Source organism: Cupressus sempervirens, chromosome 4 (assembly GCF_028749045.1).
Source record: "Cupressus sempervirens isolate cs-2001-9-10 chromosome 4, ASM2874904v1, whole genome shotgun sequence".
Lineage (NCBI taxonomy): Eukaryota > Viridiplantae > Streptophyta > Pinopsida > Cupressales > Cupressaceae > Cupressus > Cupressus sempervirens.
Window position 1 is genome coordinate 519,629,775 of NC_143121.1, and position 25,222 is coordinate 519,654,996.

At 37.4% G+C, this 25,222-nt stretch overlaps 1 protein-coding gene across 1 annotated transcript in view; it reads left to right on the plus strand.

Annotated features, from left to right (window-relative positions):
* GSTT1 (glutathione S-transferase THETA 1) overlaps positions 1–25,222 on the plus strand; it is a 223,639-nt gene that overhangs the window by 171,672 nt on the left and 26,745 nt on the right. The window contains exon 6 of the mRNA XM_089825757.1: positions 9,956–10,161. Coding sequence (XP_089681883.1) covers positions 9,956–10,161 — 206 coding nt within the window. The remainder of the gene's footprint in view (positions 1–9,955; positions 10,162–25,222) is intronic.

The following is a 25,222-nucleotide window of genomic DNA, read 5'->3' on the forward strand; positions in this document are numbered from 1 at the left end:
ACTATTTGACATAAGAAATTTCATACTTGGCATGTAAACCATACCTTAAAAATATAAATAGATAACATATGCCATAAACACTAGCAAATGCTCATACAAAAAACTCATAAAATGTTATTGCATTATAATGTTCAGCAATACAATAACAATCCAATTGTAAAAATAGTGATAACAATTAGATTGGATAGCTAGACATTAACCTGAAATGCAACTGTGAACTCTGCCATGAAATCACCACAACTGATGGATCGGGGTTATGTCCAATCCACCCAAGGGCTTGAGGGTTTGCGTCCTCGGATCCTAAATAGAAGCTGAAACTTCCTTAATTTCTCCATGAGAAATCTCAAACCAACTCAATATCCAAGCATACTGAAAATGAACTCATCCTTCTTTTATGCTCAAAATGGTGAGCCTTCAGTTTCCTTCTCTTGTCCTTTTGTCCTTTTCCTTCTTGTCACCTTTAACCCACTTTATAATATTTATTTGATCCATTTAATAAATTTGCACAAAGCTCCCTTAAGCCAAAATTAATATTTTATGAATTTGAATTCAAAATTTCTAATATCCGAAAAAGGGGACATTACAAATCTTCCCTCAAGATTTCTTGTCCTCAAGCAATTGGTGCTAGGATCCCATGTAAATCTGCAAGTAGCCTTGTAGCCCAATCTAAAAATTATTGCTATGCCAATTTGCTGTTCTACTCTAATTAAAACTGCTCCAAGCCTAAGACTCTATCGAAAATTGTCATAATCCTCAAGAGGTGAAGCACTCATCCTATCAACTCTTGGATCCAAAACCAGCCTTGAAAATAATGCTCGAAAAACTCGTTATGCTACTTTGATATAAGCAATGAGTCTGAAATTGTGAAGCCATGCATCAATATGTTGTTAAAGTAAAGAACCAATCATACCAATACTAGGATCCCACACTATTATATTATCATGACCATCAGATATGAGAATACATAAATGTCTTGAGGAGCTATTATTATTGGACAACTCTTCATCTATTAGTGATCTGCCATGGAAAATGCATACTAATCTCCTTCATAACTGTCCATCCTGAACTATTGATGAAGGAATCAAACTGCTCAATAGCAGAAATCAGCACCAAAGGTGAAGAGAGGCCATACATTCCGTCATTAGTCTGAAATACACCTAAGTACATCACTATCATGAGTAAAGAAAGGACTAGGAATCCATCCCCTATGATCAAATTATAACTCCCATCAATTCTCAACCACGATCTATTCTGTTGGTGAAGCAAGGATTCTATTGATCTCATGTGTAAGTAAGAAACTAAAACCATGTGTAAGATGATCGAAAAATGAGAAACAATGTTAAATCAGAAACATCAGGTCATCTTACCGATCTTGTGAACAAAACTTAGTGCTAGGAACTGCAACTAGTTTCCATATCCTCCAGTCAAGATCATCTTCATCATAGAAATCAGAAAGATCTTCTGTGTTCAGCTCAAAATGTGGATTATCAAATGTTCAATCAACATCCATCTCAAACAAAGAATTGTCTAGTACCTTAAAATGATCCAAAATCTCATTACTTGATCTCTTGGGGCTAAAGAGTACACAATTATACTGAGAGGGGGGTGGGGTGAATCAGTATAATAAAAACTTTTTATCCAAATAACTTCAAATGTTAAAATCAACAATTATGCACATCAACACAATAACACAATGTTTACGTGGAAAACCAATTCGGGAGAAAACCACGGGAAATAAATGATTTATATATAAACTTGATCTTTTGCAATGTTTGGTAGGCTATGGATTAGAGGTCCAACCCCTATGTTATGAGCACCAACTCACTAGAAGCTCCAATTCCCACACTTTGTAGGCACCAACCTACTGGAGACCCAACTCCCACTTCTGTCTTTACGAGCCGACTCAACTGACGATGGACATTTTTCTTGCACAATTGTTCTTTCCCAATTTGATAATTTATATCTGCATATACCTATCTTCTACATTTTTCTTTAAAAAAAAATCTTTTCTTTTCATTGTCTAAGAACTTTTAGTCTTTAAAGCACACTCTTCTTATTAGTATATATTAGAATTATAAACCTGAATATATATATATATATATATATATATATATATATATATATATATATATATATATATATTTGTACTCAAGGTCTGATATAATTTATTCTTTTTATTCTTCCTTTATCTGGACACACTTGTCACACTTACAATATAAATATATGCTTCAAACTAAATAAAATTTTCTGCCCTTTTTACTTCACTGTTCTGCCTATTTTTCTCTTATTCCACCTACACTCTTCTACGCTTCCACTCTATATAATTTCTGCTGATTTTACTTCTATATATATTTTTACCAAAGGAGATGTGTCTCTCCAAAAAGCCACTCTGAATCGTACCTCTTTGTATCCCTTTATAAGAGGTACCCCTTAATCCATCCCTTAAGAGGCACTACAAGTCAACCTTTTTTAGGTGATATTTGTAACCAAAACTAAGTCTCTGAGGTTCAACAATGTAAGTGTCTACTGAATGCCATTGTTCTAGCCTAGGCAACTCTTTAAATTCTAATTCAGGGTCCCTCTTGTCAAAACGTTCAATCAACATCTCATTGAAATCAATATAAGTAGTAATCTGGTCATGACTCAAAGTAACCATGCCACGGTGCCACCACCCATGCACTAGACTTGATGGAGCCCTAATTTAATAAACTAAGGCCACCATTTATATACCCTCTTTCACTCATCTTTACTATCAATTTTATCTTTTGTGTCATTAACATATTGCCATGGGGATAAATTGTATTATCTGATTAGTTATGATACCCTTATCCCTTATATTCCCAAGTTACATTTTCAAGTTTCATACACCACTGTCATATGCAAACACAATTCGAAACGAGCCATCCTTTTAAGTTCAACATTTAAATCATTTCAATCTGTATAACCTTTTTCTCCTTTTTGCCAAGAATCTGTATTACTCTGCATTTACAATCCAGTTGGAATCTAGTCTAGACAAGATATGCTGATATTGGGGAGAAGAACCTAATGGATATCATGGAACATTATTGGAAGCTACAGATTCCTTGTTGATAAGAAGAGAAATTTCTCACTCACATTCATTTGCTCTCATGAATCCAGTCTTGATCTGTTATTGTTAAATCCAGGCTCATAGATGGAAAGTACAAGGTGATTGAATGAAAAATGTTCTCCTTCCTTTGATGTCTGTTATGTTGAATGTGGTTTTATGGATTCTATGACTGTTGATATTATCCTTCGCATATATGGTGCTAGGACAAAGAAGTCTTTGCATGAAATTCCAGGCCAGAGATCACATTACTGATTTATGTATTAGCAAAGGCAAGAGTGACTATCGTCATCCAATATGGATAGAACTTTAAAAGAAATATGGAGTATTCATGATGATACGATGCATATTGGAGAGCTTTAGGAGCAGCTTGGTGTAAGGCAGAAGTTAATATTATATATCTTAAGGAACTTGAGGAGAATGAAGACTGTGTTGAAAGAGACGATGAGTTTTGAAGCCAGAGCATTGAATGGATAGCATCGATGAGGAGCAGTGATAAACGACAAATTGTGGTGATGAGGAGGGAAGTTGTCGAAGCCTGTTTTAATTACAAAGAATGCATATCCTGATATGTGCATTAGGCATTAAGGAGTCGTGAGAAAATTCATGCCGTAAAACGATTAGAGAAGCCGTCGAGGGTCAAACCAAGCACAAAAAGATGTATCGATGAAATACAAGTTGTTCGAACAAGAAATTGGAAGCTGCAGGTATAAGGAAATACGTTGTCGTTAAAAACTCTGCCCAGGCAGGTTTCTCATTTTGACGGAAACCATCTATTAATGCATCGTAATAGCTACAGGTCAGAAATATAAAGAGTTAGAAGGCAAAGGGTTAATGTGAGGTTAGATAGTGAATAATCGTTACACAACTTTGATATATTTTTTTGGAATGTTACAGATGATGTTTCTAAAAGAATATGAAAAGAGCCCGATAAATCATGAAAGATATGAATTAACAAAATGGAGAGGTGCATTTAGAATTAGAATATATAATTATTTTTAAGAAATATGACCCTTCATTCAAAAAGTTATGTCTCTATATTATTTAGATATATATAGGGGCAGAGATAAAACAATAAGACATTCAAAAAACATTCATATTCTGAAAAAAGCATTTTATATTACTTGTACGGAGGGATAGGGAGTTTAATATGACTTTGTAATATAAATTCAATTATTTTATTTTTATTATTAAAATAAAATGTCCTTTGTTTATTTCTAAATCACATGGAGATTTAAATTGTAGATGAATCGTTCTTTGTAATAATTTTTTGAAATTCTGTATACAATTAAAATATCGGATAAGTGGACATGGTCATTTAACATTTTAAATCCGATCATCACAGATATTGTGAAATATTAAATTGTTTCTGTATTTGTGTCCAGTTTGTCTCCCTATCAGAGGAATTAAAATTCAATCTGGACTAATTTAAGATTGTGTAATATTTGGTCTATCACATCTTGATTATTTAATTGTTGGCAGCATAAGTGCGTAGAACATTATAAAGTTGTATGTGAAAATTCACTGAAGTTGACTCTATTGCCCAGATGAGCAGAGGCACTGGTCTTTTTATTATTGAAGTCATAAAATTTATAACTTACTTCCTACAAGCATCAAATAAATTATTTTCAAATATTTACAATTCACTCAATTAGAGCACTTAGCATTCAGTTTCATTTTAATTAAGTTCAAGGACCTTGCCAGCCTAAGAACTCCAAAGCTCAAATTCGCTTTAGAAAAGCTCTGAACCAAGTGATCAGGTTCGAGGAGAAGGTCTATCCGCCTAGGTGTAGCGGAGCCTGAAGTGCAGGGGAATCAAGGTGATTCTCATTTGTTGGCCAAAACTGATTGAGAGATCCTATTGGGGAAGTGGCAAGCTCTTGGATTTCCAATTTGCGGTTTTAGGAACCAACAAGACTATCCCAATGTAGTGCAGAAAATTTTATGGCCTCTTCCATAGGATTCAATTGAGAATGCATATCCGCTTCTTGTACCCATGCTTTGGCAGTCATTTATTGGAACCATTGAAATCCGGTAAAAAAGTTTACAAATTTTCTTTTGCAAATTGAAGTGTTGTCCTCTTCCACTTGCCTGAGGCATGTGCTTCAGCCCCACATCCATGTATTCTTTGAAAGTAATGGCTGCTATAAACTCTTCTCCACCACTTTACTAATCTCTCCTAAACTATGCCTACAACTCACTATTTTGTGGCTCCTAATTGTGCTGAACTGAAAATCGGGGTGGGAAAGTAGGTACAATGTGTCTTAAACAAACAGTTCTTGCTGGTCTAGATACCTACTCTAAATGATCTCCAATTTGCGCTTCACCATTCAGCCCATTATGTTTTCCATTATGACCCCTATTTTGACTTGCGTTATTTCCACTAGTATGCCCTCCATTGTTTGCTTCATTGTTTCCTGCATTTTTCACACCTTCTCCGTCATTATTCCCACTTGCATTCACAATAGTGCCCATCTGTCTAGCCATCATTTGAAGTAAAACATTCATACATTGATTCTGTTCTTGTGCTCTTTGTTTAGCTTGTCGTTGTCCCTGTGCTATGGTGTCCAATAACTGCAAAAATCTCCCTTCTCTTGGGTCCTTGGCATTCTTGTCACCTATATTATCAAAACCTTCTCCATCTGCAGCAATTTTTTTTTCCCAATTTTCCTTCTCCTGACCTACGTTCAAATGTGCTCTAGTGCTCCTCAAGTTGTAATGGTGTGTCAAGGGTTCAAGACTCCAATTAGTCATATCATTTCAACTATCTATCGTATTTTTACCCACAAGATTGGCAAGATTCACTCCTTTGATACCTTTGTAATGCCCCAGTCTAGTTGCTCGCTACAACACTATACCCTTATTAGTTGGCGTTACTAGAATGATCGAATATTCAGTATTTTTCGAGTTCTCCTTGAGCTTTGTAGATAGTTTGTTTGAAAGATTGAGATATTTTTGTTGCTATGCTATGGAAATTTCTAAATTATAGAAGTGCTTGTAGAATATGGAAAATGCATTTAACAAACAGAGAACATTCTTTAGGCACGAAATTAGTAACAAACTATCATTATTCAATTTAATGCAAAATATGTGTAGACCAATTGAGTTCAACGAGGAAAGACAGACTTGAACAATTGTTGATACACAAATTTGATAGCAGAAGTCAAGTTCCCTTCCACATGTAGTACAAATCCAATTTATATGGTTCTCCCCCTTGATCAAATCTACCCCATTAGAGTATATGCAACAACTCTTAATTGGTAACAAAGATCTTAGTCCTGTCAATTAGATGTGCAAATATTTATATTATGACACCCGACTCACCTAGTCCAAGAATGTATGCACGAACTTGGCTGAGCAGTCTTTTGCTAGCAAACTTCCATCCAAGTGATTCTCCCACTGTGTTCACTCGATGGTTTCAACTCCAAACTCCGCTTAGTATAATCTCTAGTCTAACTGTAGATGTGTCCAACTAACAACTTAGAATTCTTGTCATGTTACCCAACCAGACATGGAAATTGGCATTACTAGTGTATTTTAATTTTAGGTTTGTTGTTATCGCTTCCCACTGATAGTTTCAAGACCATGTTTGTGAAGTGATGCCGAAACTATAAGTTTGGGGATTTCGTCCAAGACTCCTACCAAAAATTATAGAAGAAACTTCCCCATAACTCATGCTTCAACAACCTATACCAATTCTTACCAACGCTTAATGATATTCTTTTTCTCAATGTCCCTTCTCCTTTTCGTCTTTCCTCCAATGATCCCCTGCCATCTTCCATCTGTAGAAATGTCCGACTCTTGGGTTCCTGTCATTACACCAACTACGTGGGCAAGTTAGAGAATCCAGAGGTTAGATGTTGAGGCCCATGTAATCATCCAAGTCAGTATGACAAAAGAAAAGTATTGGAACCGCAAACTGTTCTTTTAAGTGATCCTCAAATGCATAAGATGGAATTTATTATTATTTGACTTGGTCACTTTTTTCCTTCCCTTTGTCCTTTTTTGCATAAGAGTAATATTGCCAATTGTCACTCAATAATACCATGATCCCATTAAAACTTGCATTAGCCCCTTGGGATCAAGAAAATATGAGCTAATGACCATTTCCTAATGACCAATCTACACGGGGACATTATAAGTACCCATTATGCATCCCAAGGGTATCAGTTTGAGTATCCATGCAACTATGGAGAAAGATTATTACTTATTATGGAGTCATCTTTGGTGAACTTGCTTAGACCAAATCACTAGCTACTTGTTGCTTGTATGTATGTCTTGCGTGGTCAAATGACATAATCATAAGCTTAACTTCAATTAGTACTTAGTACTTACTCATTGGTTTGCATACATAGATGAAATTGATGAAATTGTATTAATTTCAACATTCTTTAAGCCATACATTAGAAGATTGTACTAGGTGGGTGGAGTCAATAACAAGACTACACCTAGTAAAGTCACAAAGATATTCACAAGTTCTTGCATCCTAGGATAGAAGTAGAAGTAGTTTAGATTCTTAAGTCTAATTTCATTATAAGTTAAAGTCACTATGTTTTCATTGTATATTGTCAAGCGATGCCATTTTGAAAACAATGTTGATAAAGTCTCAGTGAACTAGTGTAAGTCCCCTCGTGATACCATCATATCACATCATTACTACTGAGTGCATATCCATCATTTGAAGGAACCTTGGAGTCACCTTAATGATCTTTCTCCACAATCTTTAGCATATGTGGTGTCTTTTTTCAAGATGGAAGATTTGTTATTCCCTTCAAAATATGAAGCATTCGATTCTGCATGTTGTAGTGGCATAAAACTCACCTCAATAGTTACCAACCCAATCGGCACCAACCCAGATAACATAAGTGAGCACCAACTCATAGGGAGCATCAACCTTTCAAAGCACCAACTTCAATAACCTATCTTTTGATCTTGATGTATCTTTTCTTTTTACTTTAATCAAATGACATCGATGACAGTTTTCTTGATCTTGTCCACTTGACATCAATGGTAATTTTCCCAAAATGGAAGCAATGGTGATCTCTTTGAGACTCATAGATGCACAATTGTATCAGCAGCCTTTGTCATTGGCTAAATGGTTTTATCATGGAGAACAAATTCACTCAAAACAAGACAAACAGTTTTACACTGAATCGTTAACACCTTCAAAGTTCAAAATGGATATCGGGATCATCCAAAGGAGAAATCAGAAATCTTTAGGAACAGCGCAGCCAAGTTGAGAAGGAATGATGGACAAGATTTCTATAACTTAGACAGAATCAGAATTTGGAACTAGTGAGGGAAGTGGAGGAGATGTAGAGGAAAGAAGGAAGAAATTGAAAGCTGCATGTGAGACTGATTTGGCTTTGAGGATAATAAAGATAAAATTGTTCATAAGTGTGTCAAAACTCCTCCACAGATGTAGCTGAATACAAAATTGTCTTGTTTTGTTTCCCAGGTTTCTACCCCCACTTTTCTTGCTTGCCCTCCAAAATTCTACTTCTAGGATCCCTTCCCATCATCTTTTACTTACATTACTTATGAACAATCGCTTTGCTTCATCTAGAACACTTCCAATGTTATACAACTCCCCTCCCATCCTCAAAACCGTCTTCCATTTCAAACTTCTGTAACTGCTTCATCCCCTGAAAGGAGTCTGTCTTGAGAAAAATATACATGTAGAAGCATCACTTGGTTCAATCCAGACAACAGTTCAAAGAAGAGGAAGATTGCACTAGCAAGGCCCTTAACATCTTTGTACTTTCCTTTCTTCTTTTAGTGTCAGTTCCTAAGTAACCAAGAAATCAGACAAAGTTGACAAGGAGTTACTAAAGGACATATCATTTTAGAAATGACAATTAACCAACAACTGTTTATGTCTGTACAACTCTACCCTCTTATTTTAAATACTTACTCCATACATTTCCTGACAGGAAACCTACAATGACTCCTACCTTAGTGACACTTTATCGGTATATGCGAATTGAATATTGCTCAAGTGTGTGTGCATGCAAGTGCATGTGTATGGGTGTGTGTACATTAGTGGATGTATGTTTGTGGTGTGATTCTCTTTATTGCAATACACCATTATGTTTATACTTTATAAGTAAATGGAAGGGACATTAGCTGCTATCTTTCATAGGTGTTGTAAACTTCTTTTTCTGTTGCAAATTCTTTCTATATAATTAGTTGGTAAATTTGAATTCCATCGATCTGTTTTCTTCATCTGTGAATGGTTAACTGTTATATTGATTTTCCCGGGAATATTTCTCGATTATGTAGCTTTCCAGCATGCATCTAGTTTCTTGTGTGAAGCTAAACAATCATTTGATATAGCGATCCTTCATAGTTGGAGTCTGGGGCACTAATATTTTTCCTATTTGAAAACTTAAAAGCGCTACACTGATAATTTAGGTTTTCCTAATTTTATATATAATAGGTATTTCTGTACATCTTTCATTTTGTCAGTGACAGCATCTTATGGGTTCTTGTGGGAAGCTGGAAAATCATCAACTTTATTAAACTTTTTCATAATTAAATGCAATAATCATCTTCAGAAAGAATGGTAATTGATAGATTAGCTCTTATTTCAAATATAGCAGGTCTTCTATGCTTTTCTTTTTGGCAGTATGTACTATGAATACCTTAGTGATGATATTTCCATTTTGTTGTTCCTATTATGGGGGATTCTTTGAAACAAATCTGTTGAGGTATGACAACAATTCTCTAGCAAATGATGCATTGAATTTGCAGTGAGAAAAATAATCTAGTTGATTGTAATAGATGGCACAAGGTCCTTTATTTGTTTTCTCAGCCTGTTATGACCCATGATTAGCAATGGAGCTTGATATTTTTGGTTTCCTTTTGCAGCTGGCCTTGTTCTTAATCGTGTACTAGCTCCTGCATTGGGATTGCCCCTAAATCCAGAAGCAGCATCTGAAGCAGAAAATCTTCTAAGGTCATCCCTGTCAAAGCTTGAGAATTTTTGGCTTCCAGGAAATGACAGATTTTTAACTGGCAGTTATGAGCCATCCATTGCAGATCTTAGTCTTTCTTGTGAAGTGATGCAACTAGAGGTATGCTTGCTTGTCTTCTCTAGAAACAATGAAGTCTCATTAGCCATTTATCATATTCATTTTGTTGGAGCTCTCACATTAAATCCCTTTATAGTTGACTATAATGTCCCCTTCTCCGCGCTAGGCCTTATGGCGCCTTGTTGGTCTATCTCTCCATCCAGATAGGCTAACGGCATTTAATTTGAGGATGCCAGCTAGTCACAAGATTCTATTTGGTTTCGTTGGGGAGATATTTAATTGTGGAACTCCTATAGTGAAGTCACTTTATTTTATAAAGTTACTTTATGACAAAAAGTAACTTAAGTGACTAAAAGACAAAATTGGCTTTTATCCCTCATTGCCTAATTGTTTGCATTTTCCCTTCACATCGAGGTTATAAAAGCAAGGAGCTACATTGGGATTCACACCATGAAAATATATCAGTATATTGAATATGAAATCGGTTGCTTTGATGTGACTGGCATTCTTAAGGACAGAACCCCTTAAGAAATTTGGGAGACTAGACGTAGCCCCAGTAGCTCTCAGAGGTGTGTACACAGGTTAAGGTACAAAAATCACAGAATAGTGTTTGTTTTAGTTAATTCTCCAACATTTAGCAGTGAAGAAGTATGGATTTTTTAGTTGCAATAGTTAAAGGGAACACGCAGGAGCAGTAATCCACAGTATAGGAGAAAGGGAATGACAGTAGCCGTACCTAGGCAAACCACAGGCAAGTGTTTACCCTACAGTCCCGAGCAAGGAGAACGGAGGTTACAGTCTATAGCGTGGAGATTGGGAGACAAGTGATACTCGGAAATCTACCATACAGGCCAGGAAATAAGCCCAGGTTTGTCTGCAATCTGTTAGACACTAGGAGATCCGACTCAGTAAGAGCAGAGTGCGTGGAAGATATTAAAACATCAGAGCTGTTGCCTGCAAACCAGCATATATCAGGGGTGATGTTAGTGTGCCACAAGTGAGATAGGGAAGCTGCAACTACATACCATTCACCTCAGCATCAATTCCTCCATCTGACGTGAGAGTAGCAAAAACATTCAGAGCTGGAAATTGAAGAACACACATTCAGTGGAGAGTAGAATAATAGGAGCCGTATGGGCAGCCTGTACCATCATCATTCACACGTAGGTTCTTGCTACTTCATTTGTATTATGTTCATGTAATCAATCATGATTTAATGGTTCAGACTATGCATATGGATGTATAACTTTAAATGCTGCAATAGATAAAATGTGATCTTGGACTAATGTATTTAGAAATTGATATGACCCCTAAGTTGCTTCCTTTCGAGTTGTCATAACAAATTGAGTTTTCTTAATCATACTGCTGCATTATTGGAGTTTGGATTCTTTCAGTGGTATCAAAACCACAAGACCTACCGACTTGTGGGTAAACTTTTGAGTTACAGGCTGGATTAAACGGGAACAATGTCAGATAGGCATGAACAGGAAACCTTATAAATTTAGTCACATCCTGTAATGTTCTCATTTTTGTCAGTATCAGAGTTTCAGGGATTGGCCTGTTATTGTGATCCTCGTAGGCTAATTATTGTGGATAGAGGCTCTTTCAAGGCAATGGCTTGACTTGGGAGGGTCTTATCTTCTCCACAATTCAGTAAGCTACAAGTTGGTCTTCATTTGGCTCAGATTTGACTTCGTTTGGGCTTAGTTTTGTGGACTTACTATTTGTGGTAAGTTGGGTGTTGATAGAGATGAACCATTTCTATTTTTGGAAAGTTCATCTGGTCACATGGAGAAATATTAGGTATGACTCCTATTTCAAATGACATATTTAAATGATGAGTATTTTGGGAGTTATTATATTTTTAGTGGCCGAGTTATTATTAATTTATTAAATGGCTTATTATAAAATTAGAATTTAACTTTATAATTTCACTTAAGTTGAGGTTGAGTTATCATTGGAAAGAGTCATTTATTAACTAATTAAGCCAAGTCAAGTGAAAGAATCTAATGAAAGCTTCTCATTAATGTTGTGTGGTGAAGCTTCTTGAGTGAAGTTACATTTTGGCAACTAAAAGGGCATTTGGAGGTTGTAAATACAAGCCCATTTGTTGAGAAAAGGAAGCTTGAATAATTTTTTTCTTTTGTTCCCTTTGTGGTTTTTCTAAGATTTTGATTTTCGAATCCCTTGTTGAGGTATAAGCATTTGATCTGAGGTTTTTGCTCCATTGCTTAAGTATAGTGGAGATTGGTTTCTTTTGAATTATGAGATTTTCATGGTGGCTTCTTGTACTGTATTCCCTGTGGCTGAGGATCGATTGTTGGTTGGAATAATTCATTGTCTTCTCTTATTGTATTGACTGCGGCTGAGAGGGCAATTCTATCTTGGAGAGTTTGGTAATTTATATCTCTAATTTTTGGTAATTTCTGATTTGGACTTCTCAAGGGTGGACATTTGTGGTTTTGCTAGTGATAAAATCTTTATGTGATTGCAAGTGGGAATACAATTGTCTGAAGCATAGTAATTTAATGAATAAATTCAAAATTTGTTGTGAGCCATTTGTTTCTGATTTAAATGTGCAAATTCACATGGTAGATTTATATACTAGTGCTTGATATTTATTTGAGAAATGTATAAGGCTAAGGTTAATTGAATTTGTGAACAATTATTGCATTTTCCAATATTGTGATTTGGAATTTTAAATACCATATATTTAGTGATAATTGAGTTGTTTGCCAAGTGTTTGTTGAAATGTCAAATGTTTGAAAAAGTGGTATTGCTAGAGGCATAACTGAACATGCCTACTACACATCTGACCTAAATAGGCAGGATCTTCAGATCAGGTTGACAGTGAGGACAGTTTTACAGTTGATGAGGAGTTAACATTTGGGACAAGCTTATAGGTTGAACAGGGTGAACAAATTGAATAGGTATAGGACAGTCAAATGGCTCATAATGAGAATTAACAAGAACAAGAAGTGAGGGAAACCTTGCGGGCTATTAGAGATGGACAAAATAACATCTCTACTACACTTCAACAGCTTACAAGTGCTATGCAACAGCTAGCTCTGACTCACAGGAGAGCACCGAGTCATCACAGTGGAGGTGGTAGTGTGGCAAGATCACCCCGAGCTGCTAGGGCCCCCACACGGAATACTGACGGGCCACTGAATGCTCATTTTGGCTGAGAATAATGCCAAGGAGGAAGTAACACAACCCGCAACACCAGGTTTACTTCCGTATAATGTTATGGCTATGTACGATGAGTGGGATCTGTTCCCTGACTAGATTAAACAGAATCTGGCTTTTGTTCAATACATGAATTAGAAAAGGGAGATAGAGAGACCACAACAGGACCGAAGGCCTAGGGCATAGATTAGGGACTTGAACAAGCTATCCCTTTCCACTTTTGATGGCAACAGTAAGACATCCACTAAAGCTTGGATTCACACGCTAGACACATCCCTGACACTTAAGCCCATTTCGGAGACAAAAGCCATTAAATTCACCACAATGCATTTAGAGGGAGCAACATATGATTGGTGGCATTATGGGTTGGTCACTCAGGATCATGGTCTCATTACATCTTACGGGATTTTTAGCTCTAACCTGATCACCCGTTTTGACAGGAAGGACATTGAGGTCTACTACAGGGATTTGACGTAGTTACGACAGGGTAGATCTCTAGATGACTTCATGGATGAGTTTCAACAGATCTCGGTGATGGTTACAAATATGACAAAGCAGCGTAAAGTAATGTTGTTCACTGAGGGCTTACGGGACAGATTTAGAGGTTTGGTCAAGGTCCTTAAACCAAACACTTTGGATGATGCCATTAAGATTGCACACAGCCTAGAGTCACCTTCTTTGATACTATAGCCTCCTAAGAAACCTTATAAGGGGTCTACTTTGTTCCAGAAGAACAAGAACCAGCATAAGATTACCCCTCCTAGGTTGGACTTTGAGACTCAGAATGAACTCAGGAGGAACAAGCTATTCTTCACTTGTAGGGAGCCTTGGACACAGGATCACAAATGCCTTGGCAAAGGTAAAATACATTATGTCAAGGTTCTGTCGGAAGAGGAGGATGAGCAGCAAGAGGGCAGCGATGAGGAAGAAAGTGAGGAGCAACCTCCTAAAGAGAGGAAGAAGAAATTCACTCCGAAATAGTCTCCTATCATAGCTTCCCTTTCACTTGAAGGGTGTAGTTAGAGGGCAGCCTATTGTGTCTTTTAGATATAGGTGCATCACATAACTTCGTAAGCTTGTGCTGGGTCTCAAAGAGGAAGTTATAGATTGATGATATCCCCGAGTTCGAAGTTAGAGTGGAAGGAGGTGATAGATTTGTAGGAGTTGATGAAATCCAACTCCGCAATCGCCAAGATCACCTGCAATGCAAATAGCTTGCTGAAGAGAAACCTAAGGAGCAAGAGCTTGAAGGAAACAAAGCAAGAGAAAATATTTCACAATAGGAAAATGAAATTACTATGTGAATGGATGAATTTACAATGAGAGAGAGACCGCTTATAAATGCCTCAAGGAAGCTTGTAGAACAAGTTGGAAAGTGGTAAAAGATAAGGTTGACAACCAAGCATCCACAAAAGGTGGAACATGCTAGAAGGAAACAAACTCTCGTGTTGTCAAAACCTAACCACTACAACTATTAAATACTAAATATTACATAAATGCATTAACCTAAGTAAGCTTAAGTAAATAGAATAACTAATAAATAATTAATTAATTATTTACTCTAACACCCCCCCTTAAGTGCAACTTAGGGGAATACCTTAAGCTCCCAAAACTAAGGTGAAATGCAGAATGGGTCACAGCAACGAGGCCATGTTAGGTACCCATGTACAACACAAAGAAATGCAACCTCTGAAAATGGGGAAAGAGGGAAAACTTTATGGGAAAAACCCTCCCCCAAAAAGAGGTAAAAAACATGCTGAAAAAAAATATGAAGTGAAGGAAGGAAGGAAGGAAGGAAGGAAGGAAGGAAGGAAGGAAGGCCTCAACAACACCCCCCAAGGACAACTTCCACTAGAAATGTTTCAAGAGACTCTCAAAACCATAAGTACAACCAGCCCCCCGCCATGAGAGATACTAAAGCCTCCCCAGAATAAAGGAGCCCCTGAAGGAGGGATCGAACCAATGCAACTCCGATGTGGAAGAAACAAGGGTACATAACAAGGGAATCCCTGAATGAGAGGCAAAACTGGAAAGCCTAGTTGATGCCCAGAGGAGAATGTATGAGGAACTGGAAAGGGAATCCCCAAGGCAAGTGTGATGACACTGTCATGAATGTCCACTGTAGTATTTGCAACAAGTGCACCTGGAGTCTCAATGAATGAAGCTGGAGGATCAGGTAGAGTAGAAGAAGAATCCCGTGGAAGAGAAAAGCCCTCAACTGGATGTGGTGTGGAAGTCAAAATAGGGATCTTAGGAACAATACAAAGGTTCAAGTATCCTGACTGCACCACATGATGCTCCTGCAAAAGAGAAGTAGTGTGCTCCAACAATGGAGATGGTGGACCAAAGTGTGAGAAGGTGTAGAGACGAGTGGAAGGATCAATTGCCCCTGTAGCAATAAGACCTCCTGTTGCACGACCTCGAATGAAGATTGAATCAGTAGTGAACTCAACTGTCTTCCTTGATCCACTACGTGTAATCTGAGAAATTGAGAGAAGGTTGGCAGACAAAGATGGAACATACAATACATCACTGAATATACCATCTTGGATGTGAACTGAACCTGTCTCGCAGACTGGTAGTGCAATGTTATTCCCCATGAGAATATGAGGAATAGGAGAAGCCTCAAGAGTAGAGAAGACACCTTGAGAAGATGTCATATGGTGAGAAGCACCTGAATCCAGTATCCAAGGAACCTGTGAAGGAGATCTAATGGTAGCTTGTAATGCATGACCCTTTCCAAGATTTGATGTAGATGGCAAAGATGTGGAAGAATATTGAAAGGTAGACCCCTGTGAGGTAGAAGAGGATGAAGAAGAAACAGTGATTTTTTGAAGAAGAGCTTGCAAATCTGCAATTTATTTCTCATAGCCATCAAATCTCTTCTGAAAACAATGTGCCTCATCATGAGATTGTTTCCCACAATAGGAATAGGTAGGAGTCTCGGTCTTCTTTTTCTCCTTCTTCTTAGAAGATGATGAACCAATAGAAGAGGGATTTGATATTTGCTTCAACTTCTACTCCTGTGTAAGCAATGCTTGTGACTGTGAACTTGAAAGTGAATCCATCTGATTGATCTTGGATTGTTCACAGGTTAACCTATCACAAAATACCTCAAATGAAGGCATCCTATGTCTATCACCCAAGGCATCCATAGTGGAGTAGAAAGTGGAAGAGAAGATCTGATACTGTCCCCTCAACTTTGAGAGTATCAAAAAGATACACTCATCATCTATCTTGGTTTTTCCACATCCTTGCAAAAGTGTACGTAGAGATTTGAATTTCATCAAGAAGTCCTCAATGGTGGGAAAACTATCAGGTGTTAAAGAAGTCAACTCTGCATCTAGTTGAAGTGCTCGGAACTCATTTACTTGGCCAATCAAAGTCTGAAATTTGAGCCAATAAGCTCATGGAGTAGTCAAACCATCCAAGTGAAATAGTAGATTGTCTGAAATGTTCAGTGCTATGCTGAAGAACCTCAAAAGCTCGTGTAAGAATAGGTTGATTCTCATCCAAACATGACCATAAGCCCTTTGATATGAGAAGCCGTGTCATTCGTGCCTTCTAGGTGTGATAGTTGTGTGGTGTGAGACAGGTCACAGATGGATCCGCCAATGAGAGAAAGAAGAAGATAGAAGTAGAAGGGTCTTATTCTAAAGTAAATTATAGAAAAAAAAATGCTCCCCCCCCACAATGTATAAATTGGGCAATTTTTACTTAGTGCAACTATAATAGCCAATTTAGGGCCTATTTCTGAAAGTAATGTTTCTGTCCACAAAACCTATAATCTAATTGCAGATCTGGAAAGTAGACCAAAAAAATACACTTTCAAAAAAAATAGAATCTGATTGTGTCCAGATGAGCCCGTACTAAGCATTTGAAGTGGTAAAAATTGAGAATTGCGAGTTACAGAAAAAAATAGGAACAGAGATCTCAAACCACCTGCACCAATGTGTAGATCATGAAATCCTACCCCAAAACAAAAAAAAATTGCTCGAAAAAACGAGTCCGTATGAGGGAGATATCGTTGTTTGAAAATCACTGTTGTAGTTTTTTTTTTTGAATCGCCGCCGTCGCACCTCCAAAAAATAAAGGAAAAAGCCCAAAAAATATTAGATCTGTTATGCCAAACCCTCTTTCTCCTTTTTCTCCAAATACTGAAAAAAATGCTCTTCCTCTTGGTTGAAGAAAAAATCACAAACAAACTAGGGTTTGTGTCTCCAAATCGCGGCTTCAAAAAAATCCTTCGAACAAGAAGCAATAGGGAGGCTCTGATACCATGTAGGAGTTGGTGAAATCCAACTCCGCAGTCGCCAAGATCACCTGCAATGCAAATAGCTTGCTAAAGAGAAACCTAAGGAGCAAGAGCTTGAAGGAAACAAAGCAAGAGAAAATATTTCACAATAGGAAAATGAAATTACTATGTGAATGGATGAATTTACAATGAGAGAGAGACTGCTTATAAAGGCCTCAAGGAAGCTTGTAGAACTAGTTGGAAAGTGGTAGAAGATAAGGTTGACAACAAAGCATCCACAAAAGGTGGAGCATGCTAGAAGGGAACAAACTCCCGTGTTGTCAAAATCTAACCACTACAACTATTAAATACTAAATATTAAATAAATGCATTAACCTAAGTAAGCTTAAGTAAATAGAATAAATAATTAATAATTAATTAATTATTTATTCTAACAAGATTGAGGTGCATAGGGAAAGTGCCAGGGCTATCGATTCACTTTGATGATTTTCTTCTAGAGGCATATTTTTATGTTGTTGATTTGGATGAATTAGACACCATGTTGGGAAGATAGTGGTTACAGACTATTGGTAGGTACACAATTGATCATGATAAGATGTAGCTAGAATTCTTATAGGATGGCTGACAAGTGATTGTCAAGGCCATGCCAAAGAGTGAACCCAGGATGATTTAAGATCACAAGATGGAGACTATTAGAAGGCATGATGACATGGAGTGAACAACAAACTGTTTCATTTCATCTAAGGCTATATTAGATTCAGGACAACAACTTCAGTTTGACATTTAGCCGCTGCTTGATAAGCACAAGAGGGTTTTTGAGGACATACCCTTGGGCATTCCTCTAGATAGAGGGTTTGAGCTTATCATTGAGTTGAAGGAGGGTGCCAAACCCGTTATTACCACTCATTATCGTCATCCCAGACACTATAAAAAAGAAATAGAAAGGACGATTAAGGAACTCTTGGACATGGGACACATCAGACCTAGCGCCAGCTCCTTTGCTTCTTCGGTAGTTTTGGTGAAGAAGGACAACACTCTTTGCATGTTTATTGATTACCGTGCTCTCAACAAAAGGACCATTAAGAACAGGTATCCTATTCCTCGAATTGATGAGTTACTAGATGAGTTACATGGGGCAGTCTATTTCTCGAAAATAGATCTTAGATTTGGATACCATTAGATAAGGGTTCGTGAGGAGGATGTGCATAAGACCGTTTTTTGATGTCACTATGGACACTATGAGTTCTTGGTTATGCCATTTGGTCTCATTAATGCGCTGACTACGTTTCAATCATGTATGAACCATATTTTTAGAAAATAGTTGCACAAGAGCGTGTTGGTATTTTTTGATGATATCCTGGTTTTCAGCAGTACTTGGGAGGAGCATTTGCAACACCTAAATAAGGTACTTAGCATTATGGAGGAGTACTCATTGTTTGCGAAGGAGTCGAAGTGTGAGTATAGATTGATTGAGATTCTTTACCTTGGACACGTGATTGGTGTAGATGGCATGAAGGTACACCAGGAAAAGATACATGCAATCCTAGATTGGCCACCTCTGAGGAATGTATCAGATTTGAGGGGCTTCCTCGGTCTTTGCTCTTATTACAGTAAGTTCGCTAGAGGCTTCTCTCAGACAACGTCTCCCCTCAGTGATCTCACATGGAAAGGAGCATTCAGGTGGTCAGATGATGCAGAGGTGACCTTTGATAAGCTCAAGAAGGTGATGAGCACATGTTCGGTTTTGGTACTTCTTGATTTCTCTTGCCTTTTTGTCCTAGAGTGTGATGCAGGATAGGCATAGTTTTGATGTAGGATAGGCATCCAATAGCTTATGAGAGCCAGAAGCTCAAGGACAGTGAGAGATTGTTCTCCACCTATGACAAGGAAATGTTAGCCATTATGCACGCTTTAACCAAGTTTAGACAGTACTTGGTGGGTGGCAAATTCATGGTTAAGACAGATGCAACAGTTTGCGGTACTTCTTAGAACAAAAGGATCTTAATGAAAGACAACAAAAGTGGGTCAACAAGATTCAGGCCTATGATTTTGACATTGAGTATGTCAAGGGTAAGATCAATATAGTTACTGATGCGCTTTCTAGGAGATCTTCAGTAGTAGAGTGTCATGCCATTTCTGAGATATCGGTAGATTGGAAGTCCCAGTTGCTGGTTTAGTATTCTAAGAATACTCAAGCTTGTCAGATCATGGATGGGCAACTCTAGGACAGTAGTTACAAGGTAATTGATGATGTGATTTTTTATAAGGATAGGATCTATCTCATACCAAAGTCTAAGCTCAAGGGTTATGGAGACTCTTCATGATGCACCACTTGCCGGACACCCAGGTTTCTTCAAATCCTATAGGCAAGTCAGGGAAAGGTTTTCATGTAAGGGCCTCAAGAATGATGTCCTTCAACATGGTAGAGAATGTCGGACTTGTTAGCGGAACAAGTCGGAGCACGAGTTTCCAGCCAGATTATTATAGCCTCTTCATATTCTAGCACACAAATGGGAGAGTATCTCCATGGACTTCATTATAGGATTACCGAGGGTGTAGGGTAGAGATTCCATTTTTGTGGTTGTGGACAGATTGACTAAGTTCGCTCACTTTTTTGCTATAGTGGTAGATTGGTTGTCCTCTGAGGTAGTTGAGTTATTTTTTTGCGAGGTTTTTCGTCTGCATGGTCTCCATTGAACCATTGTGAGCGACAGAGATAGAAAATTTCTCAGCACTTTTTGGCAAGAACTAGTCAGATTGGCAAGTATGGAATTGGCTCCCAGTACGAGTTACCACCCACAGACAAATGGGTAGGCTGAGATAGTAAACAATGGGTGGAGGGTTATCTTCAGAATTATGTTGCGGGGCAACATAGAGCTTGTGTTGAATGGTTATATCTAGGGGAGTACTACTACAACTACCACATGTCCATTCAGATGACACCGTTTTGAGCTCTCTATGGTAGCGAACCTCTATCGTTCATAGATTTGGCTTTGCAGGACAACAAAGCACTGCTAGTTGGAGATTGGATACAGAATCAGCAGGATATTCTCAGATCTCTTCGGGAGAACATTCTACACGCTTAGAATCAACAGAAGATGTATGCTGATTGCCGTAGGATAGGGTGGAGTTTTGAGTTTGGAGACATGGTTTACCTTTGTCTCCAACCTTATAGGCAAAGCTCCTTGAAGAAGAGTGGGTTCGAAAAGCTTTAGCCTAGATTTTATGGTCCCTATCACATTACTCAGAGGGTTGGAGAGGTTTCTTATGAGCTGGACTTGCTAGATGACAACATAATTCATAATGTTTTCCACATTTCTTGCCTCAAGAAGGCGATTAGTTAGCATGTGGTGCCCTCTTGTGGATTGCCCCCACTTTATGTGGAAGGGAAGCTAGTTTTGGTTCCAATAGAGGTGATTGAGGTCAGAGAAAGGAAGCTACATAATAGGTCCATTAGGGAGTATCTAATTCGTTGGAAGGATTTTCCATATGAAGATGCCACTTGGGAAGGCGAATCCATCCTGCAACATCCGACACTAAGATTGCTTGAGGGCCAGCAATCCCGAGAAGGGAGGACTGTAATGTCCCTTTCTCCATACTAGGCCTTATGCCGCCTTGTTGTCTATTTCTCCATCTCGATAGGCTAACGACATTTAATTTGAGGTTGCCAACCAGTTATAGGATTCTATTTGGTTTCATTTGGGAGATATTTAAATGTGGACCTCCTATAGTTAAGTCACTTTATTTTATAAAGTTACTTTATGACAAAAGTAACTCAAGTGACTAAAAGATGAAATTGGCTTTTATCCCACATTGCCTAATTGTTTGCATTTCCCCTCACATCAAGGTTATAAAAGCAAGGAGCTATATTGGGATTCACACCATGAAAATATATCAGTATATTGAATATGAAATCGCTTGCTTTGATGTGACTGGCATTCTTAAGGACAAAACCCCTTAAGAAGATTGGGAGATTGGACGGAGCCCCAGTAGCTCTCGGAGGTGTGTACACGGGTTCAAGTATGAAAATCACAGTATAGTGTTTGTTTTGGTTAATTCTCTAGCATTTAACAATCAAGAAGTATGGAGTTTTTAGTTGCAATAGTTAAAGGGAACATGTAGGAGCAGTAATCCACGATATAGGAGAAAGCGAATGACAGTAGCCGTACCCAGGAAAACCACAAGTAGGTGTTTACCATACAAACCCGAGTAAGGAGAACGGAGGTTATAGTTTGTAGTGTGGAGAATGGGAGACAGGTGATACTTTGATATCTACCATATGGGCCAAGAAATAAGCACAAGTCTGTCTACAATTTGTTAGACACTGGGAGATCTAACTCTGTAAGAGTAGAGTGCGTGGAGGATATTAAAACGTTAGAGTTGTTGGCCATAAACCAACATATATCGGGGGTGATGTTAGTGTGCCGCAAGTGAGATAGGGAAGCCATAGCTACATACCATTCACCTCAGCATTGATTCCTCCATCAGACGTGAGAGTAGCAGCAACATTCAGATATTGCAATCCTCCTATCATAGATTTGTACATAGTCTAAAGTGTATTAGGCAAATCATCGAGAGAAGTCAACTTACAACCTATCACAATAGGAGTCCCTGCTGGTTTACAATTCCATTGCAAACTTTACCAACAAATCCTTAAGATATTTAGTTTTTGTTATGAATATTTCATCCTTATTTTGAGTTATTTGCAAACCAAGAAGGAATTTCATCTCTCCTATCATAATCATCTCAAATTCACTCTTCATATTTTTAAAAAGCTTATTACTCATATCATCATTTCGACTAATGATTATATCATCAACGAAGACTTCAATAATCAAAATACCTTTAGTATTAATTCTCAAATATAAATTGTTATATGTACTACCTTTCCTAAATCTCAAATGTAAAAGATACATGTCCAATCTATTGTGAGTAATAATTATAAACTTAAAACTTCTTAAATTGATCATCTACCAAAAATTTAAAAATGCATAACAATATGAAAGTGTACACCATAAGACAAGGATTTTTGTTCTCAAGGGAAAGCTTGTTAAGGGAAAAGCCTCAATGGGATAGATACCCACAAGATCATGCCCTAATATGAAAATGTCCCTTCTAGAGAACCTGACCTTGTTAAGATTGGATACACATTTATTATATGTCCCTGTTAAAGGACAAGTCCTTGTTAGAGGATTGAACCCCTATTAAAAGTTCCAACCTTGTTAGGAGTTGATGAGAAAAAAGGTTCACTGCAAGAGCACCTTGCTCGAAGAAGGTTAAACCCACCTTCAAGAAGACACACTGTCTAAGATGTGAAGGTTAAAGCTGCCTTCAAGGATTTACAAATCCAAATGATGAACTAATTAATGACAATGCACTTGTCTTAACAGTTCTAATGAAGTACACTAGGAATGATAACAAATACCACTTCTCAAAGCATTTGACAATCCTTAAGCTCTTCTTTGATATCCATCATCAAGACTCACACACATAATCTCATTCCCATACATTACAATCAAGGAAACACTTTCCTTTATACAGGTTACATCGAGCTTTTAGGTCAGCCTATTAGGACTTCCCCGATGCACAAATAAATAAATAGACCCATGCTAGGGCACACATGCCTTCTTAAACAAATAGACCATTACATAAATCAATGCCATGATTTATAATTAACTTTCGCCTCATTCAACACCCTATATCTTGCCGGCTACCAAAATTTCCATACACCACATGCTAGTGATCAATCCAGCATGGACCAAATGACCCACAAATCCCGAAATATCTGCCACTTCAAGTCTTTTACCATGCATTATGCTCTCAAACCTTAAATCCTGCTTGCCAACTTGCTATACCCAAAACACAGCAACTACCTTTGGCATAATTTTTTGTCACTTGCCTACAACTAGCCTTCACCAAAACAGTTGTAATTTCTCCAAACCATCATATAAAGAACTATAAACTAGCCAATTCTCTAATAGGATTACTTAATCAATTTTGGCCAACAAACGAGAATGATCTTCTGATTCAATTCCCCTGCATTTCAAGCTTTGCTAGACCTAGGTGGGTAAACCTTCACCTTAAACCTTGATTGCTTGGTTCAAATCTTTTGTATAGTGGATTTAAACTTTGTGAGTTATAAGTTGGCAAAATCTTTAAACTCGATCAAAATAAAGTTATATGAAAGCTTTGAAATGATTGAATGTTTGTATAAGAGTAATTGAGTTGATGCTTGCAAAAAGGAACTACAGAATAGAATCGCTGACTTCAACTATAAATCCAATGACTATATTTCGATGATTTCAAAGACCAACGCCTTGTTTATTCGGGCAATAGAATCCAACACAATGAAGATTATTATGTACAACTTTATGAGACAATATAATTTAAAATATCATCAATTATTTCTGTACTCCAAATGCAAAAGATAAATCACTTATGCAATTCGATGCTAGTCCAAAAGGATTCTAACTTCTTTGATGGTAAGCCCAGTTAAACATGGATGAGGAAACACATACATTTCACACCAACCCTGATTATCAAACAAAGAATGCTATGAAAAATATAATATATGAGCATTGTTGAAAATAATCCAATAATCGCATTATTGATCACAAAGGACAAATCCAAATTATATTTTATTCTCTTTGCCTTAAATAAAAACAAATAAAGATCTTTTATTTATCATTAAAATATAATATATGCGGCTATGTAGAAGCCACGCCTTCTGATCTGCAATCTTTCTTACAAAATTTGAATACTCCTTAATAATTGTCTTGCTTTCTTGTTTCTTCTTGTTATTGTTGTACCAAAAAGATGTGAAATCACTTTATTCATTGTGACTTTCCAGGATTAATAAACAATTGGCTATTACATAATATGGTTATCGGGTATTACATAACTTGAAATTTGTTCAGATATGTTTTAATTTATCAACCAATAATTATCTCCAAATAACATTTCACACCCTTATCTTCTAAATGTTGAGTTGAACCTTCCCTGTAGTTTTCAGTGGTCTACGGTGGCACTCTTTTCTGCCACATTATCTTGAATTGTGTTACTACACTGGTAGATATGCCTCCAGAAGCGAATTACATGGGGATAATAAATTGAAGATTGCTAGGGAATTATTCCAATAGTCTCTGTGGATATGCCTATGATCGAAAGGCAAAGTTTCGAGACCCGATATTGGGCCTGCAAAGTTTGGTGTGTGAAAGTTAATTTCCATGATAGATAGATAGATAAATGATTATTGACATCCACAAGGCTAAACATTCAGATTATGTATGAGGACTTTGGAAATTATTTAGAGATTGTTGTGTGCTAAACATTGAGAAACACTCATTTCGTGTACTGTTGGCATCTGCATTGAAATACCAGACATCTGGTTCTATTCTTACAAGGAAATACTGGAGCTGGAGACTGTGTGCAATGCTTGGCATTGGAGTTTTGGATTGTTGCAGCGTACTTACTCGAATCAGACATCAGGTGATCAATAATCTGCAGTTACTAATGTTGGACTCACTCTCATTTTTTTCTGCTTAATAATCGTTCGTGGAAGCCAGGGAATCACAAGACTGTGAGTTCAAATCTCCTGGAGTCGCTTCTGGAGGATAGCAGTGATTTGAATATGATTGTGAGGCTGGGACGATGTGCGCA